This window comes from Megalobrama amblycephala, linkage group LG3 (genome assembly GCF_018812025.1).
Source record: "Megalobrama amblycephala isolate DHTTF-2021 linkage group LG3, ASM1881202v1, whole genome shotgun sequence".
Classification (NCBI taxonomy): domain Eukaryota; kingdom Metazoa; phylum Chordata; class Actinopteri; order Cypriniformes; family Xenocyprididae; genus Megalobrama; species Megalobrama amblycephala.
In genome coordinates this window covers 36,009,686-36,034,209 of record NC_063046.1, presented here as the reverse complement: position 1 = coordinate 36,034,209, position 24,524 = coordinate 36,009,686, and the positions used below count along the sequence as shown (strand labels likewise).

The following is a 24,524-nucleotide window of genomic DNA, read 5'->3' as shown; positions in this document are numbered from 1 at the left end:
ATAATAACTGTAATATTGTGATATATTACAATTTAAAATAATTGCTTTCTATTTGATTACATTTTAAAATGTAATTAATCTATGGTGTCAAAGCTGAATTTTCAGCATCATTACTCCAGTCTTCAGTGTCACATGTTCCTTCAGGAATCATTCTAAATCTTAATTATTCAAAACTTTTGGCTGGTACTGTATATTTCCAAGAAAAACATCTGAGCTATGCTGTCCACATTGATTTTATTGCTCTATATTCCTACTGTGTATTATGTCTTATTTGTTTTTAGTTTTTATTCCTCCAAATGAATTTTTGGAGAATGGCTTCAGAAGTCTTGGAATATATTGTGCTGTTTTGTTCTTTTTGGAGCATTTCTTTTTATGATAAAGCACAAAATCAACTCATTTTGTGTTCCATATAGGACATTTTTTCAATTTTGTGTGAACTAGAAGTGGTTTAAAGTGTTTGACTATGCATGTGAGAGAACAGATGCAGATATTTCAAGAAACATGGTCAGTGAAAAATTTTACTTGTCTGAATATTTTACTGCCATCTAGCTTTATTTTCAATATTAATGTGAGCATTCAATAAATAAATTATAACATCTGTTTGATGCCAAGCACTAAAAATATCTATCTTCCCTAGAGGTGGTAAAGAGAGTGACAAAAAAAAAAAAAAAAGATTAAATAGACTATAAAAGAATAAAAATAGATCGGAAAGACTAATGTAGTGAGATTTCACTGCCTTCAAATAGCTGCTTTGATTTTCCACAGAGAAAGTTCTGTCTAAACATGATCCCAGCTACAAATTAAGCTTTAGAAGAAGATGGCACTCAATGTCCAAAGTAGACAAACCCTAACTTTTTTTGTAAAATGAATCAATATGAAAAAATAATTTGAACTTGAAAAAAAATCTGTAAAATAAACAGATTTATGTTTTAACAACTTCTTGATTCTGTAATTATAGTACTTTTTACAAATAAATAATAGTTAAAAACATGTATTAAAGGTGCCGTAGAACGTCTTTTTAAAAGATATAATATAAGTCTAAGGTGTCCCCTGTGTCTGTCAAGTTTCAGCTCAAAAAAAAAAAAACCATAGATTTTTTTTTTTATAAATTTTTTTAACTGCCTATTTTGGGGCATCATTAAATATGAGCCGATTTAGGCTGCGGCCCCTTTAAATGCTCACGCTCCCCGCCCACGGAGCTCGCGCTTGCCTTAAACAGTGCATAAACAAAGTTTACACAGCTAATATAACCCTCAAAATGGATCTTTACAAAGTGTTCGTCATGCAACATGTCTAATCGCGTAAGTATGGTATTTATTTGGATGTTTACATTTGATTCTGAATGAGTTTGATAGTGCTCCGTGGCTAACGGCTAATGCTACACTGTTGGAGAGATTTATAAAGAATGAAGCTGTGTTTATGCATTATACAGACTGCAAGTGTTTAAAAAATGAAAATAACGACAGTCTTGTCTCCGTGAATACAGTAAGAAACGATGGTAACTTTAACCACATTTAACAGTACATTAGCAACATGCTAACGAAACATTTAGAAAGACAATTTACAAATATCACTAAAAATATCATGTTATCATGGATCATGTCAGTTATTATTGCTCCATCTGCCATTTTTCGCTATTGTCCTTGCTTGCTTACCTAGTCTGATGATTCAACTGTGCACATCCAGACGTCCTGCCCTTGTCTAATGCTTGAACATGAGCTGGCATATGCAAATATTAGGGGCGTACATATTAATGATCCCGACTGTTACGTAACAGTCGGTGTTATGTTGAGATTCGTCTGTTCGTATACATACACTTTAAACAACAGTGCACTCAGTAATCTGGTAAGTTTGTGAGCACTGGAAATCATATTTTCTCAAGCAAAGACCCGCTAATGCAAATTATACATACAGTACACAGTGACATATGACATGAATATGACAATTTATCTTGACATCTACGCTTAAGCGCTGCGTTCTCAGCATTGTCAAAATAAAAGCTGCTTCCAAAACTAATGGCCAAACAGAAATAAATAGATATTTTACTTTAAAACTTGTTAAATATGGATATTTTTCTTACATAAACGCATTGCTTCACTTCAGAAGGACTTTATTAACCCCCCAGAGCCATGTGGAGTACGTTTATTATGGATGCACTTTCTTAAGCTTCATACTCGTTGGTCCCGTTCACTGCCATTATAAAGCTTGGACGCATCAAGATATTTATTAATATTTCTCCGTCATATACACCTAGAATGGCTTGAGGGTGAGTAAAGCTTGGGGAAATTTTCATTTTAAAGTGAACTAATCCTTTAATCAGACATTCAGTCATAGTAAGTTAGTAAAACATGCAGCAAAACCTTGGCCTTTTCGAGCTGAGCCTGAGCCTGTCTCTCAGCTTCTCTGCGTAAGGTCTCTTTATCTTCCTCCAGAGACACATCCGAGTCCGATGGCCGACTAGTGTATGAGTCCGCAGAACCCTACAACAAGAGCAGAGAGATTTCTTTTTCCATATACATGTGTATTTATATAGTGCATTTTCTTCATAAATACTGTTTTAATGGGCTCACATAGTTACTTTGACAATTTGATTGTCTTCCATGATTTTACCACCATGACATTTACTCATTTTACAAATAGAGACACCATAAGCAAAGGTGAGGTGTATTGTTTTTGTATGGTAGAATAGTTTCTCCTACTCCAGCTAAATATGCAAAGACATATAAGTAAGCCATTAGGTTGATTCCCAACATTTTGAAGAATGTTGGTAACCAAACAGTTTTGGTTACCATTGAAACAAAACAAAACATAAACAAACAGCTTCAGCAGCAGTTAATCAAACTTCATGCATCCAGGGCAATATGTGTCAGTATAAAGTCCAAAACCACTGACCATTTGAGATGAGAAAGAGCGGGTAAACAAAATCTTACTGAGCAAATTTCTATGTGCTTGGCCATGGCTAATTTAACAGAAAGAAAGAAAGAAAGAAAGAAAGAAAGAAAGAAAGAAAGAAAGAAAGATAGATAGATAGATAGATAGATAGATAGATAGATAGATAGATAGATAGATAGATAGATAGATAGATAGACCTTTGTAAAAAAAAAAAAAAAGAAATACACATATGTCATGAGAACTCTTTGGCATGGTAATAGGTATTACAATGTTGATATGTTTGGTCTTGGTGGAATAGATCTGCTCCGCTGCTGCTGCTGTTGGTTATTGCTATATGGGACTTTCTACTGCCAATACATACATGACACACTGCTGTGAGCAAGTAAGACATGCTGCTGCTGTACAAAAGTGTACATGAATTACCCATAGCAGATCTATACAGGTGGAGCTGGGGAAGGTGGTGGGTTTCTGAAAGCGCGCTGCAACTGCTACAGCAAATGCTGACCAAGTATTTGAAGGTTGAGCAGCAAGCTCATTGGCTACTGATATAGCAGGAACCAATCAGCTGTCCCCTATAGAGAATGATGTGATTGCAAGCAGTTAATGACCTTTCAGCCTGCGCCATCTAGAGTTTCTTGACAGAACTTTTTATTTTTAAAAAGAGTACTTATTACGGAAATACTTTTAAAGAAGTTTTTAATTGTAAACTGAATGCTTTCAGACACATTACAGAATGTTAATTGCAATTAAATGAAAGTGTATTATAGTTAAAATACATTTTAAATGCAGTGGCCGATTTCAAAACACTGCTTCATGAAGCATCGGAGCATTAATTAATCAGTGTGTCGAATCATGATTCAGATCGCGTGTCAAACTGCCAACGGCTGAAATCATGTGACTTTGACGCTCCGAACAGCAGATTCGATACATTGATTCATTTGTGCTCCGATGCTTCCTGAAGCATTGTTTTGAAATCGGCCATCACTAAATAAGTCATTATTTTGTTTTTTTTGGTGCTCCAAAAATATTCTCATCGCTTTATAATTTTAATATTGAACCACTGTACTTGCATGAACTGATTTAAATATGTTTTTAGTACCTTTATGGATCTTGAGAGAGAAAATGTCATTGCTTCCTATGGAGGCCTCACTGAGCAATCGGATTTCAACTAAAATATCTTAATTTGTGTTCTGAAGATTAATGAAGGTTTTACGGGTGTGAAACGGCATGAGGGTGAGTAATTAATGACAGAATTTTCATTTTTGGGTGAACTAACCCTTTAAGTAGGGCCTACATCTTATATGTAATTTCATAATTACTTCTATTGTCTTGCGCTTTAGTATATTAGTCAACACCTCAAAATAAGTTCTTCTTTTAAAATATGTCAGTGCAAGTTGCTTTCAGTTAAAACAGCTCAAACATGCATTTTAAACTGGGATTAGGCTTAAAGGGATAGTTCACTCAAAAAAAGAAGAGTAACTCCTGACTCGAATGTAATGACGAACGTGGAAGCACAGAGGATAGAGCCAAACAAAACACCGCTCACGAATTAGAAGTCTAAAATGAGAAATTTTAAAGAGAAATGTCAAAGGATTTTGATACAAGATAAGAGGAGCTTCAGTTTGTTGCACAGCCCTATTCGTTTGAACCGCAAGGTGTCTAAGATTACGCTACTCCTACATCCTGCATCATAGATCACGTCATTTCTTACAAAAATCGCTTCACTTCAGAAGGCCTTTATAAACCCCTTGGAGCCATATGGATTGCATTTATGATGGATGGGTGGATATTTTTAAATATATCTCAGATTGTGTTCGTCTGAAAGAAGATAGTCATATACACCTAGAATGGCTTGAGGGTGAGTAAATCATGGGATAATTTTCATTTTTGGGTGAACTATCCCTTTAAATCCTGTCTGTGAAACCGGGGGTTAATTTGGCACCATTACAAAGTGCACTTTTTTAAAAGTTTACTTAAGAAACGGTAATGAAAGTGTACTCTAAGTATATTTAAGTTGCCTTTTATATAAATAATATTATATTATCTGCAAGTACAGTTGAACACTACATGCGCACAATCAATACAATTAAGCACACTTCTTGTTCATAAGGGTAATAATAATAACAACACATAAACGCATTAAAATGAGTGCATCTCTGTATGTAATATTTCTACCCTTTTGTGCACTGGCCTAGAGAGAGATACAAGGAAATGTTTAGAAATGAAACCTTGAAGAGACACTATGTTAACATGGAATCATGGTCAACTAATGTCAAGCAAGGTCAAAAGTGAAATGTGGGTGTTATATTCATCATTCAAGAACATACAGAGAATAATCACAAGATACTCAGTAGATACTAGCATATCCTTTCACTGTCAGTTTTCAAATGCACAACTCACTCAAACACACAAATACTGTAGATTAAGATTTATAGCTTCTTACGCCAATGTTGTTCTTGACTCGGTTTCCTGTTGCTCGTTTCAGCAGTCGTATCCAGGAGGCCTTCATCAGCCAATCCGGTTAGAGCATTTGCTCTCCTCACCATACTAACAACAAACTTCAATAAACTCTAGCAACAACTATATACCGCCCATCATCTACCAAAGTATATGCAAACTGCTGCTGTCAAAAAATGAAATTATCATTAAGTTAAAAGAAAAAAACTAAATCAGAGCAGAAGGTCCTTGTTTGATAAAATGCATGCAACAAATGCACTACTGTTGTTATTTAGCTAAACTGTTTTTCCTGTAGCTTTGACTAAAACTACAATTTAACCTACGCTACCTAATATCTCTGCTGTTGCCCGGGCTAATGTTATCAATGCTAGATGTGCTGTCGCTGTGGGGACGAAGAGTTCTGCTGTGTTGTTGACGATGGCACGCAATTCCATGTGCTTGCTCTCGATCCCTGCGCATAGTGGATGATGAGAGCTGCAACGGCCTATGTATTTCCTTCTAGAACGAATGAGACTCGGTCCATCCCGCTGCAGCAACACCACCGAGACAGGCTGTCATGCTCCTCTATGAAGAGCCCTTCCCCGCTCCCCAGAGCCCAGCGCTCCGACGCTAAAGATGCAAGCAGGTTTGCTGCAGTGATTTGCACCTCTAACTGCCAGTTTTTCTTTTATACGTTGTCCTTCCCGCCTTCTGCATGTTCCTCAGTTAAACACCAGGCATCCAGCCTTCTGTAAGCTCTAGTCTTCCTGTCTCTCTGATACGTCCTCTGTTTTGCTTCCACTCAGCGCTCTTTTCTCATCTCCCACCCTCCCCAGCCTCCTCGCTCTCTGCCTCTGCGTTGGTCTTCAGAGTCTCTCCATCTGCGTGTCGTCTTCTGTGATTAATCCCGCTGCACGTTTACTTGTGTGTGTGCGGGAGCATGTGTGCTGTTTCTGCAGAATGTGCGTGTGCCCTTGTGAAATAGAAGTGTGCTTAATTGTATTGAATGTTCACATGTAGTGTACTTCAAATCTTAAAAGATTTATTTTTAAAAACTGTAGGGGACTGACAGGCAAGATAAGATATCATTGAATTAAGTCGTTACTTTTGTTTTGTTCTTGCGCACAAAAGTGTTCTGCCAAAATCACGTGAACCACTGAAATTTTGAAATGTTTCGAAACAGTTATGATGTAAAGAAGCCTCGTTTACTGAAATCACATGACTTTGGCAGTTTGATACAAGCTCCGAACAACTGATTTGAAACAAAAGATTCGTAAAGCTTCATGAAGCAGTGTTTTGAAATTGCCCATCACTAGATATTGTTAAATATGAAGTAGTTATTTTGTTTTTTGTCTCACAAAAAGTATTCTTGTCGCTTCATAAAAACAGTAAAAGAGTCACATGAACTGTTTTACAGTAAATATGTCTTTAGTAGCTTTCTGGGCATTTTAAAGTGTTAATTATCTTGCTGTCAATGGAGGCCTCACTGAGCCATCGGATTTGATCAAAAATATCTTAATTTGTGTTCCGAAGATGAACGAAGGTCTTACAGGTGTGGAACGACATGAGGGTGAGTAATTAATGACAGAATTTTCATTTTTGGGTGAACTAGCCCTTTAAGTGTATTCTTTTTAAATATATTATTTTTGTAATAAGTCCACTTTTTAAAATGATTTGAATGGTTTCCCAGGAACTCTTAAACATTTATGCACTGTAAACAACACATAAACACAGGATTGTAAGATTGAACAGAAGTTATTTATTGCATTAATTGGAAGAGGTATAAACTTGCACAACTGACACTTGCTATTAATATTATTATTATTTTTCAATATTTGCCAGAGGCTGCGGTCTTTAGCCTCCTTGTTAGTGCACCAGCATCACACGCCGGAGACCCGGGTTCGAGGCCCGCACAGAAAGGGGCGAGTAGGATTTGAAGGGTTAAATTGGTGCCGTGACCCGGATGGGAGTGAGGTTTAGGGGGGTGAGTCTAAAGCTGAGTTCAGACTGCACAATTTTCAAAGTAGTCGGGTCACTGTTCTTTTCACACTGCATGACTATCTTGGCCAGCATTCAGTCACTGCTGTGTTCACACTACACGATGGATCGGCGACAGAAGGTTTCACACTGCATGACTTTACAATAGGAAGAATTGCCGACAACTCTGTCTGGCACGCAAACTACGTTTCACAACCAAACACATGCGAGATGTGACAAGGAAACAACGCGATATCACGTGTGCAAAACCGGAGTTCTCACATGAGATTGGGACTATTATTAAAAATGGTAGCCCACAAGAAGCTTGCAATACGAATTGCCTGTGCGCTGATTTGCAAGAAACAAGAAAAAGAAAAGAAGAATATGGAGGAGGAAATGGTTGGGGAGACGTGAGGAACAAGGATTGTGTGTTCTACAGTGAGAGTGGTCTATAACTCCTCCCCGAACTCCCCGCTGCTCTGTATCTTGCTCTCTCATTGGCTGTCGGTCATCACCGATGTAATTTTCAGTCAGAACACTTTTCACACAACAGGATTTTGAATCGCCGACAGGTCCAGATATTTAGCATGCCAAATATCTCACGGACGTCGGCGACTCGTCGGTCATTCTCTCGGATCGCGTCTTTGCTCATTCACACTGCATGACTGTCACTCGCGTGAACAAGCACCGTTTTGCCTGTGATTTCGGGCATTTGTCTGCGATTTCTCAAAACCTGTCGGCGAGCCAAAATCAGGGCTAAAATCGTGCAGTCTGAACTCGGCTAAACAGAGGTCAGCTAGTAAGAGCTGTGCAGATAAACCTCACTCCCCTTGTCTCAAGAGGTGCGCTAACAACTGATGCTAAAGGCTGCGGTCTTTAGCCTCCCTGTTAGTACGCCCGCCTCCCACGCCGGAGACCCGGGTTCAAGGTCCGCAGAGAGAGGGGCTATATTGGTGCCGTGACCCGGATGGGAGTGAGGTTTAGGGGGGTGAGTGTAATGGAGATCAGCTAGTAAGAGCTGTGCAGATAAACCTCACTCCCCTTGTCTCAAGAGGTGCGCTAGTGACTGATGCTAAAGGTTGCGGTCTTTAGCCTCCCTGTTAGTGCTCCCGCCTCCTACGCCGGAGACCTGGGTTCGAGGTCCACACAGAGAGGGGTTGCATTGGTGCCATGACCCTGATGGGAGTGAGGTTTAGGGGGGTGAGTATAACAGAGGTCAGCTAGTAAGAGCTGTGCAGGTAAACCTCACTCCCCTAGTCTCAAGAGGCACACTAGCGACTGATGTTAAAGGCTGCGGCCTTTAGCCTCCCTGTTAGTGTACCTGCCTCCCACGCCGGAGACCTGGTTGCCGGGTTCGAGGCACGCACAAAGAGAGGCGAGTAGGATCTGAGGGGTTACATATCTATGTATCAGTCTGTAAAATTTAAGCCAGCTGCCTTGCACTGACTCTATTTTGTCTGACCTTGTCAAAGTCAAGGGCTGATTTACACAAAGTCTAAAAAAAAAATCCAAACAAGATTTCAAAACAGCACAATTTATCACTATGAACAACACTGCATCCAAACCAAAATATTACCCTGTGAAGTTGATTTTATTTTAAACAAGATAATAACAAAATTTGTCATCAGACTTGACATAAATGATCTGCAATTTACAAAAAAAATCTTGTGGTGACAGAGAGACTGAATTGTCTCCTTGATATTTAAATTACTGGTCTGAATCGTCTCTTGATCTCAGATTCTACAGCATATTACAACAACTCAGGCTCATTTCTAATATTACTTTGTGACACTTTCAAAGTGAATTGTCGTAGTAGTGGCACTAAAAGCACATTCAATTTCCACAGAAACAGATGAATAGCATCTTGATGAATGCATCAACAATTTAAGTCGGTTGTTGTACGTATTGCAGAAGTTCATAACGGAAATATCCAGCCAGTGGCGCTAAGGTTAATACTCTACCCATGTTTGAAAATAACATACCACCTACACTAAACCCTACAATAACCTAACCAATAGTGTTATCAAAAACGTTTGCTGAAGCAACTAGGCCATTTTATCTTGCTTGTTCTACACAAAACAACCGCAATGCTGTACCAGGTGAGCTACCGAGAGAAAAGCTGTACATATGTAGTTGATTATTTGATGCAACCTTCAAAATGTATTAGTTTACAAATCATGCATATGGTAAAAGTGTTTTGAGGTCATAACATAATATTGCACAAGAAAACATGTGAAAATAAGTTTTTATTAATCGATTATCTGCCCTAATTTGTGTGAAAAGGAATAAAAGTTGGTGTTTTACTGCCATTTCAGCTGGAAACTGTAGTGAGTTGTATGTACATTTTTACAGTTTGGCAGAAATGCAGGTAGAAGCGCGTTTTGTCTCTAGCCCAAAGTATACTTCACTTTTTACGCGTACGCGAGGATCAATGTACAGTGTGCGTGACGCGAATTTCATCATCAGCAGAGTACATGCGACGCGTACTGTGCGCGCACCACCGGATTTTTGTAACCGCACTACTTTGTAAGTTGCACATGCGCATTTAAATATTTTTTTTGCAGTAATTAGTTTATCCACAAGGTGGCAACCGTGCCCTGGGGATGTCAATTCACAAGGTAGTCAAAGAAAAACTGCATAAACAGAACAGACCGAAACGCATGCAAGCTACAGCGACAATGGAGGCCTATATAGAAGACAGATTGTGCAAAGAGGTTAGTAAGTACCCTCATTTGTACAACTCTATAGCATGAAAGAATACAAATATATTTACATTGGTTACAACTCGTGCCGAGAGATTGCTCAAAACTGTGCATGCGTCGAATGCCTGTGTACACACAGGTTGAGTGAAGTATAAGGCCGTGGGTTCAACTGTGCACGTGCACTAGTTTACGCGTAAAAAAAACGAAGTATAACGGGCTTAAGTTTTATTTTATCCCTTTTTTATTGTCTCTGTCTCTCACTCACACACACAATCACATAGACTCAGCTGTGCTCCTCAGGCAATGTAGCATACTTTTTTTTTCTGAGAGGTCACAGAGAGCGTGAAACACACACAAATTCACTCTGATGTATTCGACCATGTTCCACTCTGTCATTTTAAATTAGAACACCACACATCAATGTGGATGATTACACATATCGACTAAATCCCAAAGATTTACACAACCTCACACGCACACACACACACGCACACACACTGGGACAATGTCACTATGTAATCATCTAGTGAATTGTTTGCATTTAAAAGTGTTTAAAGCTTGCAGTTAGTAGTGTAAGTTATTTGTGTCACTTATCTTCATTTTTTCACACTTTAAATATTAAGCTGTTTCATTTGTTATGTAGTTATTTGTCCTCAAGATGACTAGCTAAAAATTTGACCAAGAATTCTCTCCATCTATCCATCTACAAAAACACATGCCACAAATGCACAAATTTATGATAGATGGAGCACTCATTAACTGCATTAAATGGTATTTTCTGCATCTTTTCATTAAAGTTTTGCTAATCAAGCAGATATCTTATTGATTGTAAACTTAAAAAGTAATAATACTGCTGTATATTTATATATATAGCCTATGCTGAACATAATAGGAATCGCGTATGAACTAGTCTTAACAAAGAAAAAGTACAAAAAAAGTGATCCAGGCATTACAGAGGATTTTCTAGTTATTATTCCTTGAGTGTTATCATGCCAAGCAGTTGCAGACAGTACTTTAGAAACCTAAAGTTCAGTATGTCTATGTGCTTTGGCCTGTGAAAGCCATTCCATACTTGATGTTAAAACCCATCGCATACGTAGTTAAGACAATCTTGCAATGACTCTTTTACAGTCTCTTAACACATTCACACATCAATGCACGGCTGTGGAAAAAAGTCTTCAGGAAACTTTCAGGAAATGTGTTATTCCCACCCACAAAATCCTAGCCTAGAAAATTCCAGAAAGAGACGTGCATTGTTTAAAAGAGAAGAAAATGGAAGTTGAACATCACAAAGAATGACAAAAACTTGTATGTAAGCAGCTTAAAACTGATATATGGGACTCACCAAATCAGACTCCTCGCTGGTTGAGAGGTACATGTCTATGAACATCTGTCTGTGTGTGTGTGCAATATGTGTGTGTCATAGAGCACTACTCCACCCAGTTGCTCTACAAACAGTCCTCGTAAGAGAAAGGGGGAGAGGAAGAGCGGTTTCCTCTCGCTCTTGTGGGCTGAGTTTGAAGGGGCTCAAATATGTGCTAGTAAAATGAATGGTCTGTTAGTCTACGTTCTCTCTCCTCCCGAAAGCATGTCTGCTAAACCCAGAATTCTCTCTCTTTCCCACGCTAAGAAAAAACCCCACCGTGACAGTCCATCCCACAAACCCATGCTCTCTCAGACATGCACATAACTACATGTGCAGTCACACACATACTAAAGGTTAGTAAAAAATTATTCAATCCGAATCAGGGTGATTAAATTAGCATATTAAAGTGGCAGCCCTATAATTCATTAAGGTTTCGGATGTATCTGAATACAAGTAATGCATTACGTATTCTGAATCCTTTTATTTATTATTTTGAATACATATGTTGTTTTGACTATGAAATTAGAAAATTAAAAGTTTTTCATAAGAAGTTTAATAAATATGGAAACTTAAGACTTTTTTTTTTTTTTTTTTACATAGAGAGATAAATAGATAGAAAGATATAGATGTTAGATAATATTTAGTTTACTGTCATGTTGATGCTACAATCTTAAAAATAAAGGTTCCAAAAGGATGCCATAGAAGAACCATTCTGAGTTTCCCAAAGAGTCTTTCAGTCAACAGTTCTTAAAAGAACCCTTTTTCTTTTCTCTGTTTAAAGAATATTTTAATAATCTAAAGAACACTTTTCCAATAAAAAAAACTTTTGTGGAATGGAAAGATTCCATGGAAGTTAAAGTTTCTTCATTGAACCATCAATGGCAATAAAAAAAAATAAAAAAATAATTTTTAGGAATGTATTTGAATAAAAGTGTAATTCTGAACTTTATTTTGTAACTTTGTACTGTACATGGCCTGACAGAGTTTTAACGTGAGGTCAAGGCATGGGCATACCTTACAAAAAAGTATTCTTCAAGTTCATTTTATTAAAAAAACAACAACAAAAAAATGGTTGTAAATAAAAAAGTTGTAAATAAAACACTAGACACAAGAAAATACTTTTTCAGCACTACTGTTCTACTTAAAGGTGCCCTAGATTATGTTTTTAAAAGATGTAATATAAGTCTAAGGTGTCCCCTGAATGTGTCTGTGAAGTTTCAGCTCAAAATACCCCATAGATTTGTTTTTATTAATTTTTTTAACTGCCTATTTTGGGGCATCATTATAAACGCGCCGATTTATGCTGCGGCCCCTTTAAATCTCCTCCCACAGAGCTCGCGCTTGCCTTAAACAGTGCCTTAAAGTTTACACAGCTAATATAACCCTCAAAATGAATCTTTACAAAGTGTTCGTCATGCATGCGTCGGATTATGTGAGTATTGTATACTGTTATATTGTTTACATTGATTATGAATGAGTTTGAGGCTATGCTGTGTGGCTAAAGCAAACATTACACACTGTTGGAGAGATTTATAAAGAATGAAGATGTGTTTATGCATTATACAGACTGCAAGTGTTTAAAAATGAAAATAGCGACGGCTCTTGTCTCCGTGAATACAGTAAGAAACGATGGTAACTTTAACCACATTTAACAGTACATTAGCAACATGCTAACGAAACATTTAGAAAGACAATTTACAAATATCACTAAAAATATCATGATATCATGGATCATGTCAGTTGTTATTGCTCCATCTGCCATTTTCGCTGTTGTTCTTGCTTGCTTACCTAGTCTGTTGATTCAGACGTTGATCCAGACGTTTTGCCCTTGTCTAATGCCTTTCATAATGATAATGTTGGGACCGTGGGCTGGCATATGCAAATATTGGGGGCGTACATATTAATGATCCCGATTATTACGTAACAGTCGGTGTTATGTTGAGATTCGCCTGTTCTTCGGAGGTCATTTAAACAAATGAGATTTATATAAGAAGGAGGAAACAATGGAGTTTGAGACTCACTGTATGTCATTTCCATGTACTGAACTCTTGTTATTTAACTATGTCAAGATAAATTCAATTTTTCATTCGAGGGCACCTTTAAAATATGTTTAATGTAATGTTATTTGCCATTTCTTTGTAATTATTTGTGAAATATTCTAGCATTAGAAGTATATGAAAATCAGAGTACTACTGTAAGTGTATTTCAATATTTCTTGGAACTAAATTGGCCCACTTTTAGTGTATAAAAATAAACCATTAACTGTACTTTAAGTGTAGCAGTAATAGTTTACATCATTTTTCTCTTTTGTATTGCAAGTATGCTGTAAACATATATATATATAAGTATACTTTTATAAACTAAAATTGGACTAATTTAGTCCCAAGAAGTATTGAAATAGTACACTTGCAATACTAGTACTATATTGACTTAAAGTATACTTGGAAAATATACTTGAACTTACGTTTACTTAATTAACCCCCGGTTTCACAGAAAAGGGTTAAGCCTCACACTAAAATGCATTATTGAGCTGTTTTAAATGAAAGCAACTTGTACTGACATATCTTTAAAGTATGTCAGTGCCATTGTTTTGTCTCAAGATGCACACCAATAATGTTTTGTTTCCCCCTAAGGCATGTTTATAAAAGCTACTTAAATGTCCTAATTGAACTAAAGCCTAATCCTGGCTTAATCTAAGCTCTGTCTGTGAAACCAGGCCTAAATGAACATGTTTTGTAATGCTTATCATCATGCAGAATTTTCAAAACTTCCAAATATATCAAAACAGAGGGCCAAAATGAAAGAAAATGGACAATTATTTCTAATCAGTTATATGTTTTTGATCTAAAGATCCTACTAACATTATAAGTGATCTGAGTTTTGTTTGAGTTGGATTCTGAGTTGGTGTTGTTCTGTTTCCTGTTAAGTTTCCTGTGTAAGTTAATGGGTGCTTCTCAATCAGCTCCCTAGTTCAGTAGTCTGGGCACTGATCAGGAAGTCAGCTATTTTAAGGATTGTCTCGATCGCAAAAATCCTTTAAAAGTTTGGTTACTAAAATGTCCCACATGCACCGTGAAAACCAGGAAGCGTCAATACTCACTATGTTCCCTTAATGGAAGTTCTAATGAGTGAAACATAAATCATGTGAGCCAACACACTACACATAATGCCACGTGATAGATGTTTGTTTTGTTTTTGTTTTTAAATACAAAGCATTAATTATATGTCAGCATAAACATACATCGCTAGACAGGTAATGAACATAATCTAGCTAACATTTATAATTTGTTTGCTTGTAACAAGCAAAGTATTTATCATAATGTACTTTAAATAACATTAAAATATATATGTAATAAAGATATCAGTTCTGCTGTTGTTCATAAATACCACTAGTATTGTTGTACAATGAGGCTATTGTCATGTCACTGGAAACAGTCAACAGTGTTCCAATGTTTAGTGACCCAGGGTCCTTACTGTCCTTACCAGTGCCTGAATTTGTGTACATGATATAATGACCTAGGAAGCTAGGGAGTTGATTGAGATGCACCCCTTGTTTCCTTGGTCCCTGTTCATTAGTTGCCATGGTTTTTAATTTGCCCTCATGTGTTACACCTGTGTATTCTTGTGTAGTCTCTAGTGTTTCCCTGTGTATTTATAGCCCTCAGTTTCAGTTGTTGTTTGACTGTTATCGTTGCTTGTTCTGTTCGCATTTTGAGAAGTTCTGAGATAACTGAGGTTTCTGTTATTTTCATTTGGTAATTTATAAAGACTGCTGCACACAGATCCTGCTGTTTCATTTCCTGCTGCAACCACTGCACCCTGACAAAAGCCGGCAACACTGCCCATCCCAGAGGGAATTTCGGTGAAATCGGACTGCCTGAGGGGCTGATTAACTTGAGTGACATCAAGCCAGTTCCTCTCCTTGTTTCTGCCCTTGAGCAACCTCCTTCCCTGCCAGTCTCATCCTGCTGTTTAGATGTAGTTCTGTCTGAAGTCCATCCTGCTCCACTGGTTCAAGCCCGTTTTGTTGCTCAGCACCATGTCAGTGTTGTTGATGATGCTCCCACCCTGCCTCCTATTCCCACATTCCCTGTCTGTCCCGTATTAGCCAAGGAGGCTGTCTCTAAACCCTCTGCCTGCCCTGTCACAGTTCTTCGGCCCTGTCTTCGCTGGCTCCCTTCAGCCTTTCGTCTCTTCCTTCATTGGCTCCTCCTAGCAGCTAGGATCTGCCTTGGACTTCCAGTTCACCAGCTCTGCCCTGGTGTTTCAACCCCCTGACTGCACCTCAAACTGCTGTGCCCATCACGCCACCTCGGCCCTTCAACCAGTTGGCTCCACCATGGCTCCTTGCTCCCTCGTCTCCACCTTGGTTTGTTGTCGCTTTGCCTACACCATGGAATTCTGGGCCGTCCTCCTTCCCAATGGCTTTGCCTCAGTCCTCAGTCGCAACGGCGCCGCCTTAGTCCTCTGGCACCCTGGCTCCACCTCAACTGCTCATCACCATGGCTCCACCTTGCCCTCCAGGTCCTTCGGTGGAACCAGGGAGTCGACTGATAGAGGCGGAGCCAGTGGATGTGGAGACCCAGGCAGAGCCGAAGAGCCTGGGTCTTCACATCCACCGGCTCCGCCTCTGTCAGTTAACTCCCTGGTTCCATCTTCTTGGTAGCATGGTTTGTGGTCACTCCCTGGCTCCTCCCATAGTCAACTTCTCACTCACTCCTCCCTCGTCCTGGGTTATCCCCTCTGCCAGCTCTACGCTCTCCACCTAATCCCTCTCCCACCCTCCTCTGTGTGGATTTTTTATTTTTTTTTTGTTAAGGTGCGTGGGCATTCCTTTTTGAAGGAGGGTAATGTTACGTTTGATCAGAGTTTGAGTTGGATTCTCTGTTAACTTTGCACTGTGTCCTGATTTACCAAAATTAAAACTATTCATATTGTTATTCACCTAATACAGATATGCTTTGTTTCTCAATTTACAGAGTTTACAAGCTGATACAATCCAGACATTATACCAACATTCTTTTATAATCATAGATTATTTCATGTATGCTGTATGTAAAGCCTTATTAGAAAAAGACTGCAATGATGTACTCTTAAGACAAAAAGGTATGGTTACTTAAATGCACACCAACATAAGCACACACTCAGTTTCCCCCTTTGTCACCCTACTCTTAACACTAAGTGAAATAAAAATATTAATATATGTCCATTACAAATGAAACCGAGACCATTTCCTTACCTTGACTTTCTTAGACATGTTCACTGTTTAACAGTGGGGAAAAAAGGATGGCTACTACTGCAACTGTCCCTCTGATCAATAATTCAGGCTTGAATTCACAATGACTACATGTAGTTTCCAATTACAGTTATCAGGTTAGTGACAGACACTATGTTAACAAACAGCCATCACAAAAAGTTTGGATGAGCTGTCTGTAAATTCTTGTAAAGTAACTAATTTAATTTGTTAAAGGGGACCTGTTATTCCCTAAAGTCTAGATTTTGTTTTTTGGGTCTACTACAATAGTTTTTCATGCTTTAATGTTCAAAAAACACATTATTTTCCATATATTTTCCATTATTGCAACACCTCTCAGTCTGTCAGTAACACTCTGTTTAGTTTCTGTCTCTTTGAAGCCCCTCTTTCCGAAAAACACAATGTGCTCTGATTTGTCGGCTGGACCATTTTTTTGTGATTGGAGAGCTTGTTTGGGAAATGTCACACCCCTTACCATAACTGCAAGTTTCAACACACTACTAACAAAACTCAACCAGCCCTCCCTCTTTTTTTTTCTTCTTTTTGGATATGCCTTGGGCTGGAATTATTTACATGAGGAAAATTGTGACGTGTACATTCCCGGATGAAAACTTAAGACAACAATTGAGGAATGTCATGGAGTTCAGAAACAGTGCATACTGATAGGCCTATAGAGAATAAGTAGAGTGGACTTTGTGCTTTGTAACTTTGCAGACATTTTTCATGCTCAGACAGAAACATTACACACAAAAGAAAGTTGGAAAGCATCTTTATTTGTTTTTAACACACTGGGTCACAAGCTCACTGCAAAATAATGAGTAGTTGTCTAGGTCATTACACTTTACTCTTATTTTAAATAAGATTGTTGTAAATATCTAAAGTAGTGGTTTTCGAACTGTGGTATTAGTATGAATTAAAGTGGTTTGCAATATTTGAAATGGTTTGCAAAATCATGTGCTTGAAAACCTTAAATGCTACTATGGTGGTGTTTGTGTTTTAGATGCTAATAAGGCTCTCTCACAAATCTGCAGTCAAGGGACTTATGGGGTCTCCAAGCAGCATGATTTATATGAACTACAGCAATATTAATATTAATCAAAATCTGGTGTATGTTGCTAAATGTCCTTCAACTTACTATTATGAAAAAGAAGTGCACTTAATTGCATTGAACACTTGTAATGTACTTCAAATCTTAAAAGTAAAATAAAAAAAACTGTACTTGCAGATAATATGTAATATTAATGAAATAAAAGGCCACTTAAGTGTACTTAAAGAGATAACACTTTCATGTTTCCTAACACACTTAAGTACACTTTTCAAAAGTACACTTTGTTGTAATGTCAAAAGTTTTACTTTAAATTGCATTTAAGTCATTGTTTTAATAATCTTTTGTCATGCTTCAAAAGAAGTACACTTATTTTGATGTGTTAACTAACATACTAAAGCACATGTAAAGTACTTGATTGTAATTTTAACCATAATGTTATTCAATATTACATTTAAAGTTTGAAATATATTTCAAATGTATTAACTTGCAAATATGTAATTGCAAATATATTTAAATACATGATATACATATACTTTTCAATAGAAATGACATTAAAGTATATTTTCAATTTACCATAAATGGTTGTCAGTGCATTCAGCAATACACTTTAACCATATTTCAAAGACAATAGAATTACAAATGAAAATGTACTTAAGTCCTACAAAAAGCACTCTCAAGTTCAGCTAATTGCATTTAATATCAATTAAAAAAATACATTTTCACTTAATTGCAATTAACATACCTTGCATTCAACAATATACACAATTTTATCACATTCTGAGCTCATTTAACATGGTTCTCAACATATGAAAACTGAACCTTAGATTGTGTAATCAAGACCATGGATGGGGTCAGTGATTTTGGATTCAAATAATGCAGATAGTGTGCAGGTATAGTGTTCAGATGAATAAAATGAAGAGAAGAGCTAAGCGTGGATGTGGAATATATCTATGAGTTCCACTGAGACCTTTCTATTGCATAATAGGATACCAGCCACCACTGGTATTAGGACCCTAGTTATCAGCCATCTTAAAAAACGATAGCTGTCAATCAGGGCTTAAGTAGCCTTAGTCCCAGGTATGTTGGTCCCTTTAAGATACTAGACAGTTCCTAGACAATGAGATTTTGTGACATGATATTCTGTGACATGCAGCTCCCTCTCCAGCCCACCAGAGGGAGCTCTCGTCTGAATATTAGTCCAAAGCCTCAGTTTGTTTCACAACACTTGGTTGTTGTACTTCCTTTTTGGAGCAGGTTTTGTCTTTCTCCTGCTTTCCATTCTCAGGTATGCAGGAACACAATGAAGATGGAGCACAACTTATTTAAATAATTCACAGTAATGTAAAGAGTATATAAAGATAGCTATAGCTGTATTAATGTATATATAAATATACTAGTGTACATTTCTTGAAATTCACTTCATTTGAAGGCAGATATTGGACCTGCAAAACAGATAAAAGTAATATTTCAAATGAAATATTTCACCATATTAATCTCAATAACTACTGTTTAACAAATGAATAAAAGAAATAGTAGATAAGGGAACTTTTTATGTTTTTTAATGTCTGTACATTTTGATGTCTATCTTGTTTAACTTGTGTATCAGCTTGTTGAACAAACTAAAAAGGTTATTTCTTTACTCCTAAACAAGTTGTGTATGCTCGTTAAATTGGAATATACCTAACCAAAACACAAATCACTCTTATTGTGACTTTAAACATAAAACTGTTGCAACAAAATCTTATCAAAAACACTACATAGCGCTAAAACATCTGTTAATTCTGAATAACAAATATTTATGTTATCATAAGTCCCCATGCTTTGACCAAAAACACAGATTATTCATGTGCATCATCAGTAATCAAACTGCTAGTTGGACCCTCACCACCAAACTTGATATTGTAAGTCATTGATGCTTATTTTATGTTGCTCATACAAAATTTTATAATGTGATCTTTTTCTATATTTATTTGGTATTTTAATCAACCTTTGACAAACTGGAAGGTTTTTTTTTTTATTACACTGCAGAAGATTAGGACTTCAAATGTGTATGAGAAAAAATATACATGCTTGCTTTAGTCCAGATACGAACTGTCTGCTCTCTCGATTGTTTTGAACTCTCTCAGTCATGTCTTCTTTTCTGCTGAATGCTTTTGAACATTTTTTTTTTTTTACTTTTTGAAGTTTCATGCAGAGAATGCTGTTATGTCCGGATGGAAATCAAGGCATAAATAATGTAAACATGCCCTTGTGTGTCTTCACTGTGTGTTTTAACTTAGAAGTAAAAAAAACAAACAAAAAAAAAAACCCCAAACCATTCCATTAAACCATACATATGTATATATGTACACTATACTGTTCAAAAGTTTGGGGTAAGTACGATTTTTTATTCTTATTATTTGAAAGAAACTAAGACTTTTATGCAACAAGGATGAATTAAATTATTCAAAAGATGTTTTCAATGTTACAAATTGATAATAATATAAATAAAAGGCCACTTAAAATAATTGCTGTTCTTTTGAACTTTCTATTCATCAAAGAATCCTGAAAAAAGTATCACAGTTTCCACAAAAATATGAAGCAGCACAACTGTTCTCAACAATGATAATAATAAGAAATGTTTCTTGAGCAGAAAATCAACATATTAGAATGATTAAAGAAGGATCATGTGACACTGAAGACTGGAGTAATGATGCTGAAAATTCAGATTTGCATCACAGGAATAAAATAGAATAGTCATTAAATTGTATAATATTTCAAAATATTACTGTTTCACTGTATTTTTTATTTTTTTTAAATGCAGCCTTGGTGATCATAGAGACCTTAAAAATTGTAAAAATCTTACTAACCCCTTTTTTAAACGGTAGTGTACATCATTGTTTTCCATAATATGAGACACATGCATATCTGTTGTCTCACAAAAAGTATTTTTTGTGTTTCAGTATTTTGCACAGTACTTTTTTGCCATGCAGGTGATTTCTACCACCCAGTGTGGTTTCAGTTGCCAACTATCAGTTTCTCCTGGAGTTATAATAATAATAATTCGTTACATTTATATAGTGCTTTTCTCTGCACTCAAAGCACTTTACGGAAGGGGGAATCTCCTCAACCACCAACAATGTGCAGCATACACCTGGATGATGCGACGACAGCCATATTGTGCCAGAATGCCCACCTCACACCAGTTTATTGGTGGAGAGGAGACGGAGAGTGATGAAGCCAATCAGTATTTATTTGGGAATGATTAGGAAGCCATGATGGTGGATCGAGACCAAGGGGCAAATTTGTCCAGGATGCCGGGGTTACACCCCTACTCTTTTTCAAAGACCATCCCAGGATTTTTAATGACAACAGAGAGTCAGGATCTCGGTTTAACGTTTCACCCGAAGGACAGTGCAGACACAGACCACAGGGTGAGCACCCCCTGCTGGCCTCACTAACACCTCTTCCAGCCGCAACTAGTTTTCCCAGTAGGTCTCCCATGCAGGTACTGACCAGGCTCAACCCTGCCTAGCTTCAGTGGGCAACTGGGTGGTATCTGTTGGCTTTCCAGCTACTTTTAGTTTTTTAATTATTTAATTTTGCTTTTTACATTTTCAGTATTCAATAACATATGCTGTCAATTTACTGCAGTAAATACATTCTGTTCATCCATTCATTACCCATCAGGGAAACACCCTGGATGGATGGCCTTGATTTTGTTTTTTTATTCAGTCAAAGTTTCATTAAGTAAAGATATAAGGTGTTATAAGAATTAAGGTGCACTTTATTTTACAGTATTTAAGAAAGTACTGAGTAATATACTGTACTAAGTATGGGTTCAGAGTTAGGATATATATTATTAAGTACATAACACATATATGTACCGGACTGTCAAATAAAGTGCTTCCAGAATTATTTTTAACATAGTGTCAACACACCTCCACAGAGAAACAGATGGTGTTGCAACTGTGTTCAATATTCATCCAGTGAATGTTATTCAAGTCTTTGCAAAGTAGTGGCGTGTCCTTGATAAAACAGATGGCTTCTGAATATGCAATTCCTTCAAAAAGACTTGCAGACATCACACGACAGACTGTGTTCAATTTTCTCACAGAAAAACTTTTGATTAACATCAGTTCAGAAATGTAGTCAGTAAAGAAACACTGATGGTAAAACTTTTAAAAGTTAGAAACCTTTTGCTCAACACAAACAGAGGGTGTTTGACACAAATTAGAGTTTGGTTCGTTTGGTTGGTGTGAATCAGGGTTATTTCTAAAACTATTAAAGGGTTAGTTCACCCAAAAATGAAAATAATGTCATTTATTACTCACCGTTATGCCGTTCTACACCCGTAAGGCCTTCATTCATCTTCGGAACACAAATTAAGATATTTTGATTAAATCCGATGGCTCAGTGAGGGCTCCATTGACAGCAATGCCACTGAACTTCTCAAAATCCAGAAAGGTACTAAAAACAGTTCATGTGAGTTCAGTGGTTCTACCTTAATATTATAAAGCGACGAGAATACTTTTTATGCACCAAAAAAAATTTAAAAAATAACGGCTTTTCAACAATATAGTGATGGGCCAATTTCAAATAACTGCTTCAGAGCTTTACGAATTGAATCAGTGATTCGGATCTCCTATCAAATGGCTAAACTGCTGAAATCACGACTTTGGCGCTCCGAATCACTGATTTGATTTGTAAAGCTCCGAAGCAGTGTTTTGAAATTGGCCCATCACTAAATTGTAAAGTCGTTATTTTGTTTTTTTTTGGCACACAAAAGGTATTCTCGTCGCTTTATAATATTAAGATAGAACTACTGAACTCACATGAACTGTTTTAAATATGTTTTTAGTACCTTTATGGATCTTGAGAGAGGAAATGTCATTGCTGGCTATGCAGGCCTCACTGAGCCATCGGATTTCATCAAAATATCTTAATTTGTGTTCCGAAGATTAACAAAGGTCTTATGGGTGTAGAACGACATGAGGGTGACTAATAAATGACATTATTTTAATTTTTGGGTGAACTAACCCTTTAAAAACATTTCTGTTAATTGAAATTAAGCTGAAATAAAATATAATTATAAGTTGAAAATGTAATTTAAACTAAAATTAGAAATGCTGCCTTTTATAAACTAAAATTTAAATACTAAAATTATGAACTGGAAATAAATAAAAACTAAAACTAACTAAAACTAAAAATAATAATAAAACTAAAACAACACAGGTGTGAATGTTATATTTGGGTGTGCACAAAACCCAAGTCTGCTTAAATTCAAAGGGGACAACTACTGAAATAACACAGAGAAACAGGCTTAACTACAGTAAACTGCAAATGCTAGTACTGTTTGTGGTACTCAGGTTGTGTGATACAACATATCACCCAAAAGTAAAGTGAAAAGAAAACTGCGGGAAGAGGGGGGATATTGTTAAAAAAAGAAAGCAAGAGCCTGAAGTAGACTCACGCTGCACAGTTTATCAGGGCTGATGCCATGATATATTATATTTGCAGTTGAAGAAAAAAGTCGTAATTAAGCAGCCATAACCATTTCTAGACAATAAGGCCATTGGAATTTCTGTTCATTTTGTAATGAGAGTATCCTCTTCTGGATGGGATTGTCATGAAACGAAGTGACATTTTGCATAAATACAGGACAAAAATTTGACGTTATGAAATATTCATTGTTTGTTACCACACCATGTGCTTCACATAACCTTGGAGGTTGCATTGTTACAGTTCTCCCAAAGACCAGCAGTTGATCAAATTTGTGTTTTGCCCTAAAGTTGTCCAGTTGTTTTAGTTTTGTGAACATTAGACTTTGTCTTCAGACAATATGCCAAAATTTTAAAAAATTTTTAAATTTTCAATAGAAGGAAAATAAGGTAGTTTAATAACTAATGAAGGTCATAAGCAATAATCAGTAAGCATATAGCTGGGATATTATAGATAACTAAAACTAAAAATGTTACTTAAAAATAAAATAAATCAAAAACTGAAATAAAATTATATGTAGATTTTTTTATTTCAGGTAGTTGCCTAGGCAACATTTTTTTTTTTCAATTTTATGTAGTTTAAATTGATGTACTAAAATAATGAAAACAAAAACTGAAATAAAATTAAAAAATATAAATAAAAGGCCTCTTAAAGCTGCTGTCCGTAACTTTTTTTGGTTAAAACATATCACAGATCAATTTTTGAGCAGGTACATAACCAGCCAGTGTTCAAAACTATCAGTGTATCGAATCATGATTTGGATCGCGTGTCAAACTGCCAGACTGCTAAAATCACGTGACTTTGGCGCTCCGAACCGCTGATTCGACACACTGATTCATAATTCTCCAAAGCTTCCTGAAGCAGTGTTTTGAAATCGGCCATCAAGTAGTTATTTTGTTTTTTTGCTGCACCAAAAATATTCTCGTCACTTTATATTATTAATATTGAACCACTGTACTCACATGAACTGATTTAAATATGTTTTTAGTATATTAATGGATCTTGAGAGAGGAGGTGTCATTGCTCCCTATGCAGGCCTCACTGAGCCATCGGATTTCAACAAAAATATCTTAATTTGCGTTCTGAAGATGAACGAAGGACTTAGAGGTGTGGAACGACATGAGGGTGAGTAATAAATGACATTATTTTCATTTTTGGGTGAACTAACCCTTTAATGCAAAAACTGCCTTATGTGCAGCTTACATGTTTGCATACAATTTGTTGTTTGAGTGTTGATTATACCTAAAATTTAGTGATGGGGAGTCGACTCCAAAAGAGTCGATTCCTCGACTCTGAATAGCCCCAGAGTCGGGGTCGACTCCAGCACAGGAATCGACTCTCGGTGTCGACTCTGTTGCTGTGTCCGGA

General features: G+C 36.7%; 1 protein-coding gene across 6 annotated transcripts in view; it reads right to left on the bottom strand.

The window, feature by feature from the left end:
* The window catches only part of cacnb2a (calcium channel, voltage-dependent, beta 2a), a 42,913-nt gene extending 29,689 nt beyond the window's left edge, over positions 1 to 13,224 (bottom strand). The window contains exons 1-2 of one of the 6 annotated variants that reach the window (XM_048185296.1): positions 13,162 to 13,224; positions 2,361 to 2,480 (exon numbers count right to left, since the gene is read on the bottom strand). Coding sequence is in view for 5 of the 6 variants with exons in the window: in XM_048185297.1 (XP_048041254.1) it covers positions 2,361 to 2,480; positions 5,336 to 5,401 (186 nt within the window). In the remaining variant the exon portion in view is untranslated. Of the gene's footprint in view, positions 1 to 2,360; positions 2,481 to 5,335; positions 6,444 to 11,352; positions 11,650 to 13,161 lie in introns of those variants that run through there. The other 5 variants (XM_048185294.1, XM_048185297.1, XM_048185293.1 and 2 more) reach the window with 5 other exon arrangements.
* Positions 13,225 to 24,524: the final 11,300 nt, after the last annotated feature.